This window comes from Sceloporus occidentalis, unplaced genomic scaffold (assembly GCF_023333645.1).
Source record: "Sceloporus occidentalis isolate IW3139 unplaced genomic scaffold, rSceOcc1.0.p SCAF_83, whole genome shotgun sequence".
Lineage (NCBI taxonomy): Eukaryota > Metazoa > Chordata > Lepidosauria > Squamata > Phrynosomatidae > Sceloporus > Sceloporus occidentalis.
The window spans coordinates 3718719-3740776 of NW_028317063.1; the positions used below are offsets into that span (position 1 = coordinate 3718719).

At 38.5% G+C, this 22058-nt stretch overlaps 2 protein-coding genes across 3 annotated transcripts in view; one reads left to right on the top strand and one right to left on the bottom strand.

The window, feature by feature from the left end:
- The window catches only part of LOC149285198 (formin-like protein 2), an 87286-nt gene extending 85511 nt beyond the window's left edge, over window positions 1-1775 (top strand). For both annotated transcript variants that reach the window (XM_089495682.1, XM_089495683.1), the window contains one exon: window positions 1666-1775. In XM_089495682.1, the coding sequence (XP_089351808.1) occupies window positions 1666-1775 (110 nt within the window). The remainder of the gene's footprint in view (window positions 1-1665) is intronic.
- Window positions 1776-6341: 4566 nt separating this feature from the next.
- LOC149285199 (pre-mRNA-processing factor 40 homolog A-like) lies at window positions 6342-20159 on the bottom strand. The gene is made up of 27 exons (XM_089495737.1): window positions 20145-20159; window positions 19276-19353; window positions 18764-18886; window positions 18551-18634; window positions 18088-18118; window positions 17711-17730; window positions 16963-17034; window positions 16773-16883; window positions 16439-16559; window positions 15850-15874; window positions 15173-15436; window positions 14884-14989; window positions 14627-14691; window positions 14257-14421; window positions 14054-14162; window positions 13605-13755; window positions 12989-13122; window positions 12472-12598; window positions 11735-11826; window positions 11496-11612; window positions 10472-10609; window positions 10234-10329; window positions 9645-9731; window positions 9427-9526; window positions 7551-7612; window positions 7257-7412; window positions 6342-6434 (listed from the first exon to the last, which is right to left on the bottom strand). The coding sequence occupies exons 1-27, from the start codon at window positions 20157-20159 to the stop codon at window positions 6342-6344; spliced, it is 2742 nt and encodes a 913-aa protein (XP_089351863.1).
- Window positions 20160-22058: the final 1899 nt, after the last annotated feature.

Below are 22058 nucleotides of genomic sequence, written 5' to 3' on the forward strand. Positions count from 1 at the left end.
GATACACAGAGCTGGCAAGCATCATTTTTTACTTGGTTTCCTCCTCTCTCTGTATTCGCCAGACCAGCAACTAATACAAAATTTCAAATTATTCATAGTGTCCAAGGCGCCTGATTAAGCCATCTGCCCCATTAGGTAAACAGTGGGACGCATATAAATGCACTATTCACCCCTCGAGCACTCAAAGGGTTAAACGTTTTCACCTAACAGCAATAAAATCAAAAGCATTACAAAGGAAAAGGCTCTTAAAAATAAATAATAATAATACTACTAATAATAATAATTATTATTATTACAGGGGAAATGTTAAAAAAAAAATATAATTCATATTATTGACAAAATGGTTCAATATGGACCTGTCAACTTTTTATAACTGAGCTTCACTTAAAAGTTGTCAGAAAACTATCTTGTGGTGGTAAATTATTGAATTTCTCCAAATATGTACATTTTGTGGCCTATTGACACTAATTCAGAAAACACAGAATGTGTGCTGTTATTATTCCTTATATTTATTATTATTATTTATTAATTTATATAGCGCCACCATATCTGGCAGCGCTGTGCTAACATAGATTCTCTTCCACGTCACGTTATAAAAAAGTAATCAAGGTTCAAACATATTTTCTTGAACATTTGTGTTTTGTTTTGGCTCTTGACCGAACTACAATATAAACTGTTCTTCAGGCCTGGAGGGTTACAAGCGGACGCCTGATTGGTGGACATAGTATCCCCGTCAAAGATCTTATGCACCTAGTACACACATTTAGATTTAAAAAAATGGTCCTCATTTCAGGTGTTCACAGTTCACTTCCTAGGTGCCGGTGCCTAACCCCTGACTGCCCAGATACATGGGAACATGTTTGGATCCACATACATGGGAACATGTTTGGATCCACATACATGGGAACATGTTTGGATTTACCTGGAGTCTCTGGGTGAAGCGCTGCTACCCTGGGGACTTTGGTTGTTATTTTCACCATCTGGGCAGGGGGAGTGTCATTGGGTCCCCAGATTCTACCCACTTCTGCCCTCCCTTTTAAAGTCTCTGGTTAGCCCCACCTCTTGATTTTAGCCACACCTCCAGGACTGGAGTCCCAGGACTTAACCCTGTGAAGTCACCAGGAGTCGCTGACTTCTAATGATTGATCCACTGTGCAGATTGCTGTTAGAGAGAAAACTTAGGAGCTGCCGGGCATCGTAAGGCAGAGCCCCACGCAGAGTGCTTGGCGGTTACTCCGCTGAGCAAGTATCACTTCTAACCTTAACACCATTTAAAGAAAACCTCGATTACAAATTCCTGACTTATAATTACATAACACCGCTGATCTTTTCAAGTTTATTTTATTCAATTTTAACCCAACAATTTCATCCAGTATGACGCTGGTAACTATTGGCACCTTTAGTATAGGGCTATAGCGTCATCACATGCTAATAAGTCACATTAATTGGCCAGGTATCAGAAACATAATGCATCCCTGGTCTTATTGGTCCTCTAGTATTCCATAGACTGTTATCCGATAACCAGCACAGAGAATATTACGAGGGCTGCATTCTATTCTTTGTTTACAAGCTGCTTTGATTGGCTGCCAGCAGGACCTTTCCTCATTTCTGTCGAATATAACAAAAAACAAAAGAACCGCTGGTGACTTTTTTTGTCCTGCCCAGATCTTAGAAACCAGCCGTACAGAAGAGCCGATGCGGTGAGGAGAAGCGTCAGGAAGCGTTTTGACGACCAGAACATGCGCTGTCTTAATGGTGCTGAAATCCCCATATGACTTCGAAACGGAGATCTCTGTGGGCCACAAAGCCACCATTGACTGAAGCTTTTTTTGTAAACGATGCATTTCGCCTTCGAAGCGTAACGCTCAGAACTATACGAATTGCATTTAATGTTCAAAACGCGTTGGGATCCTCACTCCCACTGATACCTATTCAGCTGTAGCTAACAAGTGCCTAAATTTAAAGTACCCGCTCAAATTTATCAAAGCAATAGGACTTGATTTGATCGGGTATGTCTTTACACCAATACGTTACTCAGTATTTTTAACCAAAATGTAAATTACACATGACTTTTTTTTGTTACTCGCGAAAGGGGTGGTTATTAACGGCCGACGTCTGTGTCTTTTCGGTCTTTAAATAATGAATTCTTGTTGATGACCTGCCGTGGGAGTTTAATGGAATCTCTTCCGACAACTGAGCGCACCGGCCTTGCAGAACCGCTCGTATCGTGCTTATATCGCGCTTAACGGTTTAATACCCAAAGGGCTTGTGATGTGTGTGAAGGAATCGATATAAAATAAAACTGCACCTTTAAACAAAATATTGTTTCCATGCACACCCCAAAATATCTTGTTGGGATTAAGATTAAATGGGAGGATTTGTTCATAATTAACAAATAGCACTAAATAATTAACATCTCTAGTAAAACTAACAGTATTAGGCATGATAATCCCATTACAATATTGATTTAAGATTCAGTTCCACTTTGTCTTTTTTTTTTTTTTTTTAAACAATATTCCATCCAGACTTTCCATGTCACTGTGAACGACTTCCGGTTTCATTTTATTTACTTCAATTACAAATTTAGAAGGTTAATTTGGAAATTAAATCTCGTAAAGCATTTGTTGTTAAAAAATATACCACTATATGACAATATCAATGATTACTATTTAATGTACTTTATAATCTACCCAATAATCCCAGACGCCAAACCAATTTTAACCTCACTAAATATTCCACCAATTTTTAAATTTTTTTATTTTGAGGACAATGCAGTCGCTTTCCTGCTTAACTAATCCGAAAGCAATGTAATATGTTCATTGTAAAAAATATTGTATAGTATTTAACCAGTTTGAAGGAGACTAACTAGATTTTTTTTACTTAAGTTTTTGCAATGGGCAATAAAGTAACCAGATGAACCAAGGACATTTTCCCACCTGTATTCCAATGTAAAAAAAAAAAAAAAAAAAAAAAAAGGCATGTGCAAAAAGTGATATTTAGATATATTTTTGCACTAATTTTTTTGCTAAACCTGCCCATATGTTTCTTGTACTTAATTTTTGTTTAAGTGAACCACTGGTGATGTTTCTCTTCTGATCTCCTTGAAATAATGTGTAGTTTTATGATAATCTGTTTTTAAATGTACAGATATTTTGCTACAAAGTCGGTGCAGTTTTTTATGTTGTTTTTTTTGTTTTTTATACTTAATTCCCAATTTAGCCGCTGAGTAATACTGTAAATATTGTTTAAAAAAATGCATCAGCCTGTGCTATACAATCTGAATGTTATTTTAACTTATAGGGTTTTTTTTTTTATATATTTAACTAAAAAGAGTAGTTTTGGGGATAAAATTCGCTGCATAGACATTTCCTAAACTTTTACAGAACATTTTTGTTTTTCTGTACAACTGCCAATAACTGTTACAATTGCACAAATGTGTTCTTTACACATCCAGGGAGAACATGCCAATATTGGTTCATAATTTAATTCAATATTTTATTAGTCATTTTTGCATAGGTAGACATTTTACCAGAATTTATCAAAAAACATGAAATTAGTTTCAAAGGAAAAAAAAACAATTGGAGAACTAGAGTAACTTTGTTGCTGGAATCTCAAAAATGTTGGCATGTTTTCTCCTGCGTCGTACTCTGCTTCTTAGTAATATTAGAAATGGCACATGCTACTTTTCTGGTCTGTCCTCTGCATATGATCAAATAAACTATTTACACTACTACTCGGTATTATTTCCATTTGTTTTGGCTTCCTTGTTTTAAAAAATTAAGAGAAATCTATGTTTTATTCTGCATTTTGTTGGTTGCCTCGTGTAATAAAAAAAAAACCCAGAATGTTTCCATAGTATTATTGGGTTTATAATGGGCGGACCAGACGGTTTCCGACGGTTCTTAATTATCTGCTGCCGGGTTACCAAAACTCGAAGAGTAAGGAACAACCACCTAACCGACTTTTAGCGTCATCTAATTAGTTTATTTAAATCTATTGGCTGTGCTTTTTGTTTTGTAATTGTGAAACTAGCAGACTAAGAGATGCCCCTGCGTTACTTCTTCTCATTTTAATCATTCATTTTACCCCAGGAAAATTTAAATCTGTGTCAACACGGCACACTTTGAAATACATTATTTATTATTTATTATAGCGCCATGAAATTCCGTTACGATGTACAAAGGGTAGACAGGACATAACGATCATTATTATTCAAACCAGGGAAGAACATGAATAGAGAGCACCAGAAGAAGCCTGTGTTGCGGGAAAGCATCAACGACATTCTATCCCAGGCCGTAGAACGGTATACTCTATACAGGGATGGCTTGTATATTACATTATTATATAATAATTCCTTTTAACTTGAATGCTTCTCCGTTGCTCTATTTGAGAATGAAGACCAGTGGAATGCGACGTCTCGTATTAGACACAGAAACCCGAGAGGTCTGATTAAAAGCACTGGATATAGCGCGCGGTATATCGCTCACTAAATAGTGCAATACATCTTTCATTAATAAATGGCTATTCTTTTCTTCTGTGATAATCAAGAAAAGCGCATAAAGCCCGCACGAGAACATTAACTGAATATTAATCAGGTCTCGTAACTTAAGTCAGATCCTTTAATTATTTTAAATAAAGGTTAACTCCTGTACCAACCTCAAACGAGACCGGATCACATTTATTTTACTCGGGGGTTCTATTTTTTTTAATGCGTTTGGGTTATTTGAATCAAGTAAAGTAGTTTTTATTTTATGCCTTCACTTCCCTCCACCATAAAGAAAGAAAAAAAAAAAAAAAAGCTCTGGATCCAGTGCATCGGAGAGGAATACTCATGCACAGCCTCGGAACAGATTCCATTATCGGCTTCCTGATTCCGGTCATGTGACAGAACTGCCATGGCTGTCGGCAAGGGTCAGAGGTAATAGATCAGCCATCTACTCAACCCGCAGCTAACGAAAGAGAGACTCTGCAGGTAGGAGCTGGGATCCGTGTATACCAGCAGTCACTGTGTATGTATTTATGTGGGGATACCCCTGTATGAATGCATCCATGTGTGGATTATCTGTGTGTTTATGCACATCAGTGTAACAACACAAACATTAGAAGCTTCCATGTTATATGTAAAAATATGTACACTGCATTATCTGACGAGTACTTGGTTCCAGATTTGTAAGAAACCAAACCTTATTTGATTTGTACACGTACGATACATATATTGATAGTGGACGTAATTTTAACATTCACACAACTTTCCCATAAATAGAAGCCCAAAATAGGCCTAATTTTATTTACCTTAGTGGCTTAGACTCATGGGAGTTGTAGTTCAAGTACAACTTGGGAGCTTACTTCCGTTCTGCATTGTAACCGCACACTGCTGGTAATAAACATGTTACAAGAGAAAAGAATCGTTACTGCACAGAGTTACACAAACTTGCGCACACGCAGGCTATTGCAAAAAGAGTTCTGGAAGTTTAATAATAATTTCAACAAAAATGACTGGGGGAAAAAAAAAATCTACGGAGGAATGCAGGGTAATCATTTGTGCTTGCTTAATATATACACAGTTATCTAAAACAGATCAATCATCACTGAAATACGGATTGCCGGCTAACTGAACTCCGTTTAATGCATTTGGCCAACAAGTTCTTATTTTTTTTTTTTTCATTGCACTGCTGGCTATGAAAGAGTAATACAAAAAAAATTAGTAAAGAAGTCACGTGATTCCAACCGTCATGGATGATTATTATAAAACCTTCAATGGACGCTTGGACCCATTTTTTATTTGGATGATGTAATACTCTGGCCAGTGCGCAAATAAATACTAGAACAAAATAAAAGACAGTTTTAATACTTCATAAAAATGTACAAAAATATTCCAATTAGAAGTATGTGTAACCACATGAACTTGATGAATCGAAGCAGGAACGGATATGCTGCCAATAAAATTCAACAAATAAAAAAATAGGACTTTGTTTAAATCAGAAGTACAATTCAGTAGCTCCCCCCCCCGCCCCATGCCAAATGACAGATTCTAGACAACAGGATTCTCACAATGTTTGGTGGCACATTCTGTAAACCCCTTTAGCACCAGAGGGGCATGTAAAGCATCGCACACGCCTCTGGAACCAAAACAAAGGATTTGGAAAGAAAAGAAAAAAATGGTTCATAAGGCAACTCTTCAAAAAAGTTAAATTTACATCTGGATTTCTAACACCCATATTCTATTGTTTTTATACATAGAGCAGCTCTGACCGATTTATTTTATTCATGAAGCATATTCCCACGTTACAATCTGAAATTATGCATGAACATGTTGTAAACGTATTTGGTTCAAGATGTTCTTATTGATCATCATCCAGTTGTTTTAATAGGGTCCGTCTTCTTTTTTCTAATTCTCCTTCACTTAGTTCACTTCCAGATGTGTCCCACTGACCCTGCTAAGAAGAAAAAAAACACGACCACTCAAGTTATGGATTGGGAATAAATAGCATTTGAAATATACTTTGCATAAAATATATTTTTAATAGTTGAAATAACATACACTTTAGTAAAAACAGCAATTTCAAAACCTCCTTACTTGTGGGAACTACAGGGGATTCGTTTGAAAAGCAGCAGAAGAGAGACGCTGGAAGAGCATATCACCCATTAATTCATGCACACACACACAATAGAATGAAAGCTCAGAAAAAAGTGAGCACTAAACTACAGTAACAAATATAAAATTCCACCCTTTTAGTTGGTTTTTTTTCTAATCCAGTAGAACATTTTAGTGATTCCTCTTGAGTAACCAATTTCATCTCAACAGGGATTCTCCGATTAACTCGGCCCTTCGTGAATCCCCCTCTATGTGTATTTACTGCATCGGGTGTTGAAGGTGGTGTCAGAAGCGGCAGATCTAACCAGTTTAAAACCTGTTTGCATCTAGCAGAACATGCAAGTTAAAAACTAATCAAACCATTTCATAATATAGTGTGATAAAATACAGGGGAAAAAAAACACAGAATTTCTTGTTTTTTGCAAGCAGCAAATATCAATGTTCAATACAGGCATTTATCTTTGAATACCGACACCTTAAAAATGAATAGAAGAGCCAAGAACTCACCTAGTTTTACCCTAAAATGGGGAAGCGCTAGAAGTTACTGTTGCTCAAATACAGCATAATGCAGAACAATGTGTTATAATACAACATCTTTTTAAAAACACTTAGAAACAAAGTAAAAATTTTATTTTTAAAAGTTACCATAATAAATACTTACAGAGTCCTTGCCCCCTTTTCTTTTGGGAGATTTCTGCTTTGAGCGTGATCTATGCCGACCTCTATCCTTGTCATTCTCTTTGTCTCTCTCTCTCCCTCTTTCCTTTTTATCTTTTTCCCGGTCTCGGTCCCGGTCACCATCGGTTTCTGGTGAATTCTATTGAGGTGGGAGAGGAGAAACAAATAAATAAAATTCTAAAGGCACAATGAACACTAGATATGACAACCAAACGAAAAAAAATAAAGAGGAATAAAGTGAATATAAAATCACAAAGAAAAATGAATTGCCACGTACAGACTTGTGTCTCCTCTTTTTGCTTTTCTTCTTGTGTTTTTTTGATTTTTTGTAGCTTTTTTCTACAAAACATGAGAGAAAGGACAAATTAAGAAAATACTCAAACTTCATTTTAACATATTAAGAAAAAACCCTGAAACACAGTTAATTCATTGTTTGAATATATTATGCATTTAAATGTTGTACAGGACATAGTGTAGCAAGATATTAGAGCCCATGCCAATTTAACTAAGAAAGAAACATTTTAGATCTTGGTGTCTTAACGTTTCTTTATCTGCAGAATTGCTTTTTTTTAACACTATTTGCCGTTTAAACAAATATAAATGTTACTTTGGTCTAGGGCTGAAACAACGAATCGATAAAATCGATTAATCGAGTGATCGATTCGTTGTTGGAGCACTCGGCTCCTTTTACTTACCTCCGCGAGCGTTCCCCGCTTCCGCTACACGCGCCTTCTTTTAGTTGCGGTTCGCTCTGTGCGAGTGGCTCCGTTCGCACAGAGCGATTCGCGGGGGTGGGGGTGGGGTTTCAGGGGATGCAGGGCAGAGTGGGGGGGGCAGGCCAGGGTAGGAGACTGAGTGCAGGGCAGGGTGGGGGTGGGGATGCAGGGCAGGGTGTGTGTGGGGGCAGGGCAGGAGACTGGGTGCAGGGCAGAGTGGGGGTGGGGGTGCAGGGCAGAGTTGGAGACTGGGTGCAGGGCAGAGTGGGGGTGGGGGTGCAGGGCAGAGTTGGAGACTGGGTGCAGGGCAGAGTGTGAGTGTGGGTGCAGAGCAGAGTGGGTGCAGGGTGTGAGTGTGGGGGCAGGGCAGAATGTGGGGGCAGGGCTGGGTGCAGGGCAGAGTTGGAGACTGGGTGCAGGGGCACAGTGCAAAGTGCCAGGGCTGGGTGCAAAGTGCTGGGTGCAAAGTGCTGGGTGCAAAGTGCTGGGTGCAAAGTGCTGGGTGCAAAGTGCCAGGGCTGGGTGCAAAGTGCCAGGGCTGGGTGCAAAGTGCCAGGGCTGGGTGCAAAGTGCCAGGGCTGGGTGCAAAGTGCTGGGTGCAAAGTGCCAGGGCTGGGTGCAAAGTGCCGGGGTGCAAAGTGCCGGGTGCAAAGTGCCAGGGCTGGGTGCAAAGTTCTGGGTGCAAAGTGCCAGGGCTGGGTGCAAAGTGCCAGGGCTGGGTGCAAAGTGCCGGGGCTGGGTGCAAAGTGCCGGGTGCAAAGTTCTGGGTGCAAAGTGCCATGGCTGGGTGCAAAGTGCTGGGTGCAAAGTTCTGGGTGCAAAGTGCCAGGGCTGGGGCAAAGTGCCGGGTGCAAAGTGCCAGGGGTGGGGCAAAGTGCTGGGTGCAAAGTGCCAGGGCCGGGTGCAAAGTGCCGGGTGCAAAGTTTCTTGAACAGTAATAGTCCACCTCTTTTCAGAATGTTTGGGGTTATTTTGTTTCATAAATATTGTGTTTGGGTTTTTGTACTTTGAAAATATTGTTTTTTTATTACATCATAACAAAATAAGAATGTTAATGTAAATTTTAAGTTGTTTTTTAACATCCAGTTCATTAAATTATTTTAAATAAACAAAAAATTTGCATATTGTTTTTTTTTATCCGATTAATCGAAAAAATAATCGGCCAACTAATCGATTATTAAAATAATCGTTAGTTGCAGCCCTACTTTGGTCTTTAGACATCACGTACACAGCTTACAGCACCAATGCGTGGACACTGACCAGAGCGCCCATAAGACATTCTAGTATTAAAACGCATGTCGTGTCACGCATATCAAAGTAATGGACTAATATGTTTTATGGATACCATTTACGTTTTACAGTTTCTTTGAACAACGCTGCCTATCACCAATACTAATCTGTACAAATGAAATGGAGTTTTTAGAGTGTGAATCTTACCGGACTCTCCACTTGTGGAATGTTCAGAGGCTGATCGGGAGCCTGACCGTTGCCTTTTCTTTTTTGTGTGGTTTTCCTCCTCTTCCTCCGATTCAGATCCCTAGTAATATTAAAAAAAAAATAAAAAAAACACATATTGTAAAACCAAAAAAAAAAACCAAAAAAAAAAAAAAAACCAGTATAGAATAAGCGTGCTTTGACACACAGTACACACTTACCGAACGAGATCGAGATCTCTTCCGATGATGTTTCTTCGATTTCTTAGAGTGTCTCTTGTTTTTCGAATGGTGATGCTGACATTCATGCTATTAAATAAGTGTTACACACTCAATGCACGTGAAAAACAATGAATTCTCCAGATTGCATATATCCAAGCCGGTCTCATTAAGACTCTATTCCACAAACTGTTTATCACCCCAGGAATCCTCCTTTGATCTGAACTATAAAACTATAATCTGAATACTGCAAAAACCTGTAACAGTAGCAATCACTGGAAGTGATGACCAGTATAATAATGAATACAGGGATCTAATATTAGTTACGCTGGCAACCTAACTAATCCCTTCTTGCTTTATATATATAATCATTAAGAATATTTAAAAAAATATATATATTTAATCATTTAGTACTAGTCCCAGACCTCAGGGTCTCTCATGAAACAGCATTAGGTATTATTCAAACTTGCAGCAACATGTAACACCACTTACTTTATCTCTTCTAAATCAGGTTATTAATTAAAAAACATTTTTTTAGGGTATGGGTATATAGAAGTATGACCTGCTATGTCAGGGGAACGAAGGATCTTACCTCTAGCATATACATAAAATCTTTAAATATCCTTTTGCGTTCAGATTCTAACGTGATATCTTCAAAGGCTGGCTCTTTAACAAACCGTTCCCGAACCTAACGCAGATCATGATAAACATAAGGGAAATGGTTAGAATGCAGCCACATATTTCCAAGTCTTAATATTTTGATAATGTTTTTAAATAAATGAGAAAACGAGAACAGAGGTTGTATAGCATTGTACGTTCACGTGCATTACCTCTTCCCAGAGAGAATCCTGCTCTACCGGAGGAGCTGCCTGCTTCAACATACTTTTGAAGGCAGATTCTTTCCGTTTCATTTTTCGCGCTTCCTCCTTCTCTCTCTCTCGTTCCCGTGCCTCAGCCTTCTCCAAAAGCTTCAACACAGAAAAGTTGCCATCTTAAGTTTTTTTTAGTTACAGATGCATTGTGTATCCAACAATACGTGCCGACAGCACTTACACACAATGGCACAGACATCTGGAACGTACATTTTCTTACGCCAAATGCATTCTTCCCAACCGTTATGGGTTCAAGACTGAACCCATCAGCATTGTGTCATGCCGCTCTAGCCAAGCTGGTATAATCAGAGAGTGGGGGCTCAGTAGCCCCCAAATGGCTGACTTTAAAACAATCTAGGGTACAGGGAGACCAGCATTGAGGTTTCAATGTCATCATTTTTACACAACTGTTGCTTAAACATAGTAACATATAGTAATATAGTAATTTGACAGCAGATAAGAACCATCTAATATGTCTAATTTCTGAATCTCTGCACTGGGGGAAAATAATCAGTTTTTGGTCTTGTCCGAGTTTCAGGATAGCCTTATGCCTATCCCACCCATGTTTAAATCCCATCACTTTACTAGCCGCTACCTCTTCTGCTGGGATGCTAGTCCATTCATTGACCACCTTTTCAGAAAAATAAAACTTCCCGGCACCTAAACCTCTGACCTCCTAGTTTAAGACTAATGGCCTCCGGTCCCATCTGAAATAAACTTCCCTCCTGCAGCTTGTTAAAACACTTTCCAAATATTTTGCTCACCAAAACGAGATTAAACAAAATATCAGATTACTGTTGAGAACCCTAATCAGGACAGAGATAATCTGCAATGCACATTATAAAAAGTAACAGGTAACAGCAACAGTCAGAGGTCTTGTTGTTAAAAAATGCTCCTTACTAGCAAATCACACTAAAGACCATTAAAAAAAATGGATATTGTATCCTACACACTCTCTAAATATAAAAGACTTCCTACTTACACCATTGAAAGCAAGTTTAATATTTCCAGCATCCAATGTAGTGGCCCTTTTGGTTGAACTGATCACTGAAACAAAGTCTTCAAACGAGGTAGAGAGTTCAACAACAAAGGCTTTGTCCTAGAGCATAAGAAAACATAAAAACCATGAACACATGTAATCTAACCAAGGTAAAGAAAAAAACTAATTCCAAAAAAAAACAAAAATACAATAAGAAAAACAAAAAAAAACCAAAAACTTACCCTTAGAATATCTTTTATTATCTTCTTTTCATCATGGTACCGTGCCTTCAGACCCTCAACATAAAATTTGAAGAGGTCTAGTGCAGTTGACCCTGTAAAACATTACAGGTCGCTTTAAATATAAGATTTAACAAATGCAGCGTCCCTACAATTATAGCAAAAACAAGACTCTTATTCCTAAGTGTCCCCAATCACAACCAGTGTATTTCTTTTGAAGCTTTTAAAATAGATAAAAATACAAGACTGCAGTGTGTCTGAGACCCACCTGAAAATGACTGGGCTGCAATGGGAAAGTAATGAGTATGACTATATACTTCCATTAACTAACTCTTCTCTCTAGAGAAAAGAAAATATTATTGGAGACTAGCTGGTAACATGGCATGTTTGGCGATGGTGTGAATGACATGGTGTATGTATTGTTAAAAATATTAGAAGTGTAAAGGGGGCTTTTGCAGGCTGGAAGTGTATAGAGATACCCATTAGTAGCAGTGCCTGCTGCCACCAGAATATAACGACACAAAAAAAAATTACCAAAGAGTGCTTTGATTCTAATTGCTGATCCTTTTAATACAGCAGGATGCACACATAAAATTATCAAGTGTATTACATTTGAAATCCCTTGCAAAATACACACATTGTGTGTGTGTGTGTGTGTATATACATACATACATAAATACATATATATACACACACACACACTCACATATATATATGTGGGGAAAACCCTTTTCGGCAACGGAAATCTTTACCTGGCTGACCAAGCATGTTGGCAAACCTGATGTCAGAACTAACGGTGGGGTACAACTCAACCCACGAAGACATGGAATGTAAATGCCCGTGTTCGTGCAACTCATCCAGAAATACCTAAGGAAAACCACAAAGAAAATATTACAAAGATAACAGAGAAAAATAGCAACTTTTTTGCAAGTAGTAGGAGTAAATATTTCCTTAAGTCCATACACTTAGTTTGGAATCCCAACTGAATAAAACTACACCTTCATTCATATAAAACACATCTGGACAAACCATAAAGCTTTAGAAAGCAATGTATATGCCAAAGTCAGACAGATTCTACTAGTCTATTTTATTTGAGAGTAAATACCAGGGATTATTGTATATTAGGTCAATAAGACCTGATAGTCACGCAACATATAATATTTACCTGACCTGATTATAGGATGACCTATATAATTTGTTTGTTGTACCTGCCTGGCATTCATGATTTGTACAGTAAAAACGTAAAGCTGTAACAACCTGAAAAGACTCCCTGTTTTTCCTCTGCCGCCTCCTTTCTCTTAGCAAACTTTTCTGCTTCTCCTCTTCCTCTTCTTTTTCCAAAGCACGAATGTGTTCTTCAAAGCATATTAGAGCATCTTCCTTATCCATGTCTTAAAAGAAAATACACTTGTAAAATAGCAACGATGGGTTTTACAGAGGTAATGATAATTAGCATTTATTGTTTTATATAGCGCCATCAGACTCCGTAGCGCTGTACAATGGGTAGACAGGACATAAGTAGTATATAACATAACAAAGAGACTTACAGAGAGGAGGTGAGGAGGGCCCGGCTCAAACGAAACAATCTTATCATTGCTAGGCAGTTCCTAGCAGGGAATAAGTGCAACAGCCACAGATAGAACTGTTCCATCTCGTGCTAAAACAAGCTCCATGGCATAACTTTTTGTATTCTGATGTAAACGCTAAAAGGCTCCAACCAACATGTATGAACACATTGGCATCTAAGCACCAACATGCAGACTGTACAAAAGTAGTCAGTATAACACAATTAAGGTTTAAACGCCCCCCACGTTACACACACAGCAGATTACCTTTCTAGCTACAAAGAAAATATCCTTATACTCAGACTTACTTTGAAGTTCTTCATCCTCTGCAAATGTTGGATTGTCCATAAGGTATTGCTGGGCCTCTGACCATGTGGTGCTGTATGTTACATTTGCCATGTTGTCCAGAATATTTTTTAAGGCTTCCCAATTTCTCTTCCTAAGCTGTTTAGCTTGTTCCTATGAAAACCAGGAACAATAGTATGCATCAGAAGACCCAATCTTTAGGCGGATTGGAAGTAGGACAAAGTCACCAAATGAGCACTAATCCCCCCCCCCCCCCGACGATATCTTTACATATCACTAGTAACGGAGGAGTCTACATATAGCGGTCTTAAAAAAACACAAAACATTTTACTTTGCCATAAGATTTCAAGTTATGTATGATTGCATTATACATGTTACGACACATGGCTTAATTTTCATTTTCAATCATATGTAACGTTAATAAACAGAGGGGCAGAGATTAAACCATTACCTTTTCTTTTTTTGCAAGGTAGAACAAAACATCTTCGTAGATTTCAAGACGGTCGCGTTCAGAAATAGCATTCCATACTTCCAGCTCAACAAACATCTGTTCTGCTTTTCTAGTAAACATAAGAACATAAGGCAATTTATATAAGATTTGCCATACACACATTATATATATACAGTATATGTATATATCATTTACACACTTACTTGTATTTAGTTGTAGAAGTCATCTTATCGTGATTTTCTAGGAACCTTTGGTAATCTTCCTTTGCAATCTTGTATTTCAGTCTAGCTTCTTCTTTTTCTTCTTTCTCCGTTTGGACCTTATAGGCATTAAAAGCTTGCTTTTTCTCACTCAATTTAGCCAATGCACTAAAGAGAAACATTTTGGAAAAAGGAGAATTCAACAAATTAAACTTCGTAAGGGGGGAGGGCAAATTTTTTATATACTAGCATCACTTAAAGTAGTGTAAATTCCAACAATGCATTCACAAAATACAGCTATATAGCATCTGTATACAAGCAAAACCACCAAAGCATACTAGAAATCATGCGCAGAGAGGGTGTTTGTACATACCTATATCTGGGATCGTTAATGACCATTTTCATAGCTTGCTCCCAAGAAGCAGTGGATGGAACACGCTAGAATAAAAAATAAGAAATGTAAAATAAATGTAACATATATATACACTGGCACTAAATTTAAAAGTTTAGCGGTTTAAAAAAGCATTGGTATTTCCACTCAGTATCTGCAAACATGACATAGGGTAAGCTTTTTAAACCGCTTAACAGCAACAAATGACTTACAATTTAACAGCCCAATAAAACACGTACCTTTTCCTTAAGGAGCTCCTTAAAGGCTTGTTTTGCTTCTTCTTTTGTGTTCCAAGTGTAGATTTTCTTTAGAATTTTCTCCTCTCTCTCCTCTACAGGAGCCGCTCTAAATTAAAAAAAAAGACAAACAAAATGAATTTTAGAAAGAAAGGGTCTACTCAAATTTAGATCATCTGAATAGTATGTGTGAATTAGCACTGCTCCACTGGCTCTATGGATATTTTAATAATGCAAAAGGGACAAGATATATACATATTTAATGTCTTTTCTGTATAGCACATGCACTCACTCTACAATAGGCTCTTGTTGCGAAGTTTCATCAATCATAACACCGCTGCCGACTTCTACTTCCTTCTCTTGAATGGAGGACGCTATAGACAGGGCTTGCTCTTCGGTAGAATCCGTAAGCGTATTTTCAGTGTCTATGGCAGGAGTTGCCGGAGCAGAAGCGACTGGCTCCAGTTCGGTAGCCAGGGGCACAGGGGTGCTGTTAGCCTCCCCAGGAACAGTGCCAGGTGCAGACAGGAGGGCTGCAGTATCTTCCTGCGGGGCGCTGGTTTACAGCAAACAAAACAAACAAGTTAGTAAGCTATGGTTATATAGAAATAAGCCTATTGCAAGTAGTGTTTGTGCCTATGTAAACATGTTTAATGTCTGCCGTGCCAGAAAACAAGATTGATCAAATTTCTTCATAGCTAATCCCTCATCCATTGTTCATTTTTATTATAAGATGCAGTCAGTCAAAACAGACCAACAACAAAACTCACCGCATCACACCAGCAGAAGGACAAATTAAGAGTGAAATTTCATTCGCTTGAATAACTTGATTTATTTAGCTGATGTGGGACTAAGAATGTGACTGAAGAAGCATAAAAAGTGCAAATTATTTGCTACTTAATTGCTTGTAAAGACAACTGTACTACACTAACACACAACAGCCATTAATTAGAAATCGGATTTACATACCTGTTTTCCTCAGCTTTTATCATAACTGTAGAGTTGAAATGGGGGAAAAAAAAAAGGAAAAGCCATTAATAGGAGTATTGTTATTACAGACACTGGTGATGTACTAAATAGAACCTTAGCAGAGAGATTTCGTCAGAAAAACCCTCCAGGGGGTTTTAGATTGAAACAAGCAGTGGGGCAGCATCCAAAATATATTAGCCTCTCTTCAAAGACACCACACTATTGGGAAATCAGAGGAGCTCCAGGTCTAAGCATAAAGCCTGGTGTTGTTTTCACGTTTTAATACGCACAAACTGCAGACTACTTATTCATGCTCTGCATGTTAAATCCACATCACATTTGAAGATGGATGCACTATAGAGTGGCCACCCAAAATCTGTATAATGAATTGAAAACATAAGATGCTGACTGCCTACCATGCAGTTGAAGCTAATTTAAGTAAATCAGGCAGCCTGTATAAAGTAACTACATTTGCTTTAAATGAACAATCGTGTTAATTGACTTGTAGAAAAGACGCCCCTGTATATACTTCAAAAAGGCAGACAAATTATGTGATGCTAAATAATCATGTACCATTGGTACCACCTACCCTCAAGATCTTCCAACTCTTTGGGCTTTGCCCATCGGGACTCTTTCGTCTGAGAGTTATAGTAGTATGGTTTCCCAGAGTCGGATTTAAATTCCTTCCAAGGGCATTTGGACAACAATTGCTAAGAGACAGAGAGAAAAAATAAAAGTTAAATACAAATATCACTGTACGTTCGGAATGCACATTGCTTAAATGTGTCTATATTAATGTTTTCCAACGCGAATTTAGCATGCCGATGACAAATTCTTTATGGCCACCATTATATGTTTAGCGCTGTCTGCCTTTTGTCAGACTGTCAGTTAATTATGATAAACGGCAATAAAATTGAAGTTACCTCGACAGGTGATTTCATTTCATCCGGCTTCTCCCAAGTGGACTGTTTCGTTTCTGTATTATAATAATATGTTCTTCCGTCAGGGGATTTGTGTTCAGTCCATACAGACTTCTGTCAGATTAAAACACAGGTTTAGACTAGGGGCAAAGAGAAAACTCACACACCAAATAGGAACACACCTGCTACTTACTGTTTTACTTTGTTCTTCATTTGCTAAACTATTAGTTGTAACGGCTTGTGCTGTAATAACAGGGTGCGGTGGCTAAAAGAGGAAAAAGAAATATAGTGAAATATTACTGCCCCCCAGACTTTAGTCAAATTTAAGGTAAGACCATTCTGCAGGGAACGGCCAAGCCATGTGTTAAATGCTTCATCAGGGATCGTATTTAAAATAAAGGGTTCAATATTTCTCAGGGTAAGAAACTGGTTGTCACCACAGCATAGAAGGAACATCTCACTAGTGGGCAATAAGCCCTATTTTTGCTTGCTTTTAATGGTGTTTTGCTTTTGTTAATAAAAAGTTTGTAGATGTAGAAGCTTCACGTAATGGCAAAATATTAAGCAGAGGAAGTAATTCTTCTCTGTTGCATATTAGATTTGAAGTGTACCTTACTGTACAGTGCTCACTTGACATAACCCAAGCATCGTTACTGTAAAATGCAGTGAAAGTGTGCGTGTGTGAGATATATATATATATATATATATTTCTATATCACAGCTTGTCTGGAATGAATATGAAAAACAGGGAATCACTTTTAATCAGAGCAACATGCCAATAAATAAAGTGAAGCAGACAGGAGGAAGGTGCAGATAATTTATAGAAAGTTAAGTGCCCAGTGAAAAAAAATATCCAACATTTGACAAACCAGACAGTCACGTTATGAGTATTTGCGTTTGATAAACCATCAATCAGTACTAGGATCCAAAATATTACCTACCTGCGTAACAGCTGCCTGAGCTATGGGGGAGAAAAAAAAAAAGCTAAATTTAATACGTTTGTAATAAACATAATATTTTACATTTTGCATAAATAAGCATTTTAATTTAAATGTACACCCATTGATACAATGTGACAGCCATAAGCAGCAGTGGAATTTTTATCATGATTTTGCAATAGGTCTTGTGCCAGGGAGAAGAAATTTTAATTTCAAAGGGCTTGAAAGGGTATGTAGTGCTATCACAGTGTGCCAATTAGCAACAAATTGGTAATGTTTTGCAATTAAAAACATTTGGTAAAGACGGCATAAACTATAGATTTTAGCAACAGGCAAAAACAGATATATATAATATATATATCCAAAAAAAAAACACATACCTAGCTGGGGATCCATGCTGTTTACACCGGCCTGCCCAAAACAAAACACACAGTTAACATCAAACCAAGAAACAGTTAAGTACAAACTATTTCAGTGTTTATTAAGAGATTCCTAAAATCTAAAGTGGCAGAAATAACTAAATTGCATGTTTTTGTCTCTCAGGTGCTGATGACACAACATCTTTCGCATTGTTGATTATTTTATTTTAAAGGCGTTTCCCTCAGACTGTGCCTGGGTCTAGTGGACATGAACACACTTCCAATACTTTCTTCCCACATGCATTGTTCAAGATTGGCAATGGAACACTAGCCTGAAAAGCTCACACAATGAGATCCTCTCTATAGGTTAACAAACAACCTCTTAAAGATACTGGCACATTTTTAACATACAATCAGATTGTAAGTGTACAAATGCATTATTTTAACATAAAACAGGAGCATCAACCATGCAAAATCTAACAACCTGTAGTGCAGCTGGTAACGGCCCTGGGGCAACATGAGTAGTCATCATCATTCCCGACATGAGAGGAGGTATCATTGTAGGCATCTGTAACAAAACAATGAAAAAGTCGGTAATACGTACAACAGAATATTAAAAATTGTAGAAAATATAGAAAATCAATTGTAAAACTGCAGTATATATAGTTTCTAAGCCCAAATTAAAAATATGCATTACCTGAGTCATTTGATGCCCACCAAGTGGTCCCATCAAGGGAGGTATCATTCCATGCGGTCCTACACCTGCTCTCGGACCCAAAGAGGCCAGGGGCATGCCTGGAAAATGTGGGACTGGATTCATCTAAGGGGGGAATGGCAATTTCCATTTAGACACAATATGTACATTTATTGTATACCGCAGCTTTTCTCATCTCAGCTTCATAAAGAGACACCAGACTATAGCTCATCACATCCCCAACTATCCATTTATTTTAGCCAAAAGGAAAACAACCCCAGTGCTTGTAATACATCCGACCCAATGTGTAGCTGCAACTAAACGCATCAAAGGTTTCAGACAAAATGAACATCTCAAACTTCAGACTCTCGAATTTGGATCCCATTCTTTCTAAACAATCCAGTGATATTTTACTCCAGATTTTATTTCCAATAAATGTGTTTTCTCCAGTATCCCGGCTAATATGAAAAGGTTTATATATGTTTATACCAACAGAAGACCAAAAATGTACTTACATAAGGTGCTCTCATCAACCGAGGCCCATTAGGAAAAAGTCCAGGTTGACTTGGTCCATTTGTCCCATCACTAGATGACTGAAACAAGGTACAGATAACACTTAAGGCAAGCGTTCTCAATCATGATGAATTTATTCTACGCTTTAGTGAGATTAGCATATTGCTTGAAATACCTAAAAAAAAAATCCCTTCTTACAAACCCCCATACTGTTCTTTAATAGGTACTGTCACTTTTGCTGTTTTTAGCCTAATTTTATTCTATTTACTTAAAACTACCAAAAACAAGTTCTCATTTCCTTCAATTTAACAATGTCCTCATTGAGATGTAATGTAGGAAAGTTTTCCTTCACTGAGTGTAGTAGATAAGTGCGGTAGAAATCAGGTCACATCAGGCAAAAGAAGTGGATGTAATCAGAGAAGACTTTTTCAGTGATAGAAAGATACAGTTGAGGATTTTTCACTGAATTGCAAACACTTTATTTATGAAGCAAATGTAATATTATTTGAGTAAGAAGTCTTATCTGCAAATAATACACTTTATAGTGGGGTGACGGGTCCTGTCCATCTAAGATTTGGTTGCCTTTACGGATATCCAAATCCGCGGTGTGCAGTTGCATAGCCTGTGATCAAAATACTACTTTTTGCTGTGAAAAATCACACTGTCAATCAAAAAGGTCTGCAACAAAAAGTTACACTCCTACTTTGGTAAAAGCAATATAGGTTTGTTTGGGGCATAGTCTTTAGAAACCAAGAACATTATACACTGTATTGGGTGACAAGGGGCATCATTCAGCTGTCATCAGGATGAACCGACTACTAGCACATTATGGCAATTTTTCGTTGGTCGCCTCCTAAGCTCTTCTACATACAGCGTCTGCCGCCATATTTGAAATGGCTGATATTGAGGCTTCAGGGAAGGATCACATGGTGTCGGCGGAGCAGATTTCTGTGTTGCTGAATGCTGCAACATCAAAGCATTTAAGCAAATAAAGCCACACTTGATGGTTTTCTAAGCTTATTTAACGCATGGCACGTCATTGCTCGTTAAGGGGATAAAAATCTGTCACTTTCCCAAAAAATAAATGCAGGTAAATACGGGGAGATTTCAAGGATTCTTTGAGTGAACACAATGAACAAATTCTGTGTTGAATAATCCAAGTTGTGATTTATAGCATCTGCACCCAGAGGCCAAACATTTTGCACGAATAGGGACCAAAAATAATGCTGCAGCAGCAACCTCTCCGACACCGGAACGCACGATCGTAACGAGAGAGGCTACCTGGCAGGATAACGATTATAATGGAATTTTAGCCGCACAAGTCACTCTAAGATAGAATTGTTATTTTCTGTTTTATAGCACCATCAAATTCCATAGCGCTGCACAAAGGGGGATTACAGAGTTTGACAGCAGATAACCATTCAGCCCATCTACGATTCCTGACGTAAACACTCAGACCTTAATCAGCCCTCAGTCTTGATTTATTTTTCCAAGGATGCATATTTTCCTTGAGCATCGGAAAAATAGGAACCCTAGTAACTTACCTAAAATAACTGAGAGCCAACTATCTATCGCATAGATTGTAAGCTTCGCGAGCCGGAACCCTCTTTACCTAATGTATTACTTTGTCTTAGTCTGTCAGTTCTAGTTTTGTCAGACCCTTTGAATGTAAGATCTGTAAGACGCGCTGAGAAAACCTGTGGCGTTATATAAAATATAATAGTAATAATCACCTTCCAAAGCCCTAAGAACACTCGCTTATACAAAAATCACAATTTTTATGTAAAAAAATGTAAATGCTAAAGACTGGGGGAAAAACAAACAAACAAAAGAAGTCCAATCCCCAACCTTATCCTTCCCACCATCCACTGATCACACAAGAAATACATCACAGCCTCTGATTGGCTCCAACACAAAGTGTAATTTACAGGGCCAGATTACAGCAGAGTTGCCCGTATTGTGCTTTAGAGACTCTCAACACGGGGGCCATTAAAACGATCTGGGGCACTAAGGCAAGCCTCCAGTTTGGCCCTGTGGAAGTCGTGGCCTAGGCAGAATGCCATTCCCTACTACAGCCTAAAAGCCACAACAGAGGGACCCAGAGCCGACGTACGGACGGCCATTAATAAGAAGAACCGTCGGCCGTATGGCCCTGACTGAGCCTGGGCACCACACGAAGGCAAAACGAAGCGACCCCAAAGGCACACACAAACTCTTTTCTCACCATGATGTCTCTCTCCTCTCCGGCCTCCTCCACCACCTCCCAATAAGGACCCACCGTATTGGCTACCGGCACAGGCACTGAGGCAGACAGAGCGCGATGACGCAAACGTGCGGGCGGAGCCAGCGTGCCTGGGCCGCGTTAGGCGCCCAACCAATGCCGCTCTAGTTTGCTTAGCAGTTGTAAGAGCAGGCTTGCTATAGGCTTCGTTTTGGAGGGCGCCTAAGCAACATTTTAGCCTTAATGTCTGGGAAGGCATTATTATTTTTATTGTTATGGTAATATCCAGAGCTGGGGTCAGTGCTGCTAATACCGTAAAACGTACTAATTAACCAGAAAGCGGGAGAGAAAGGTGTCTGAGCGGCTCGGAGTCTCCAGGTATTTGTCTCTTACTAGTCTCCCTATATTGCCACCTGTTTATTATCGTAATACATACAGGGAGGGCAATTGTTATGGAAACACGGGTCTCCTCACATTGGCGCAGAGCAGCTCGGTTAAAGTGACACAGTTGCTGCAGAACTTCTTGGGGTGGCTGTTTTTTTTCTTCCCCTTCTTAGAAAACAC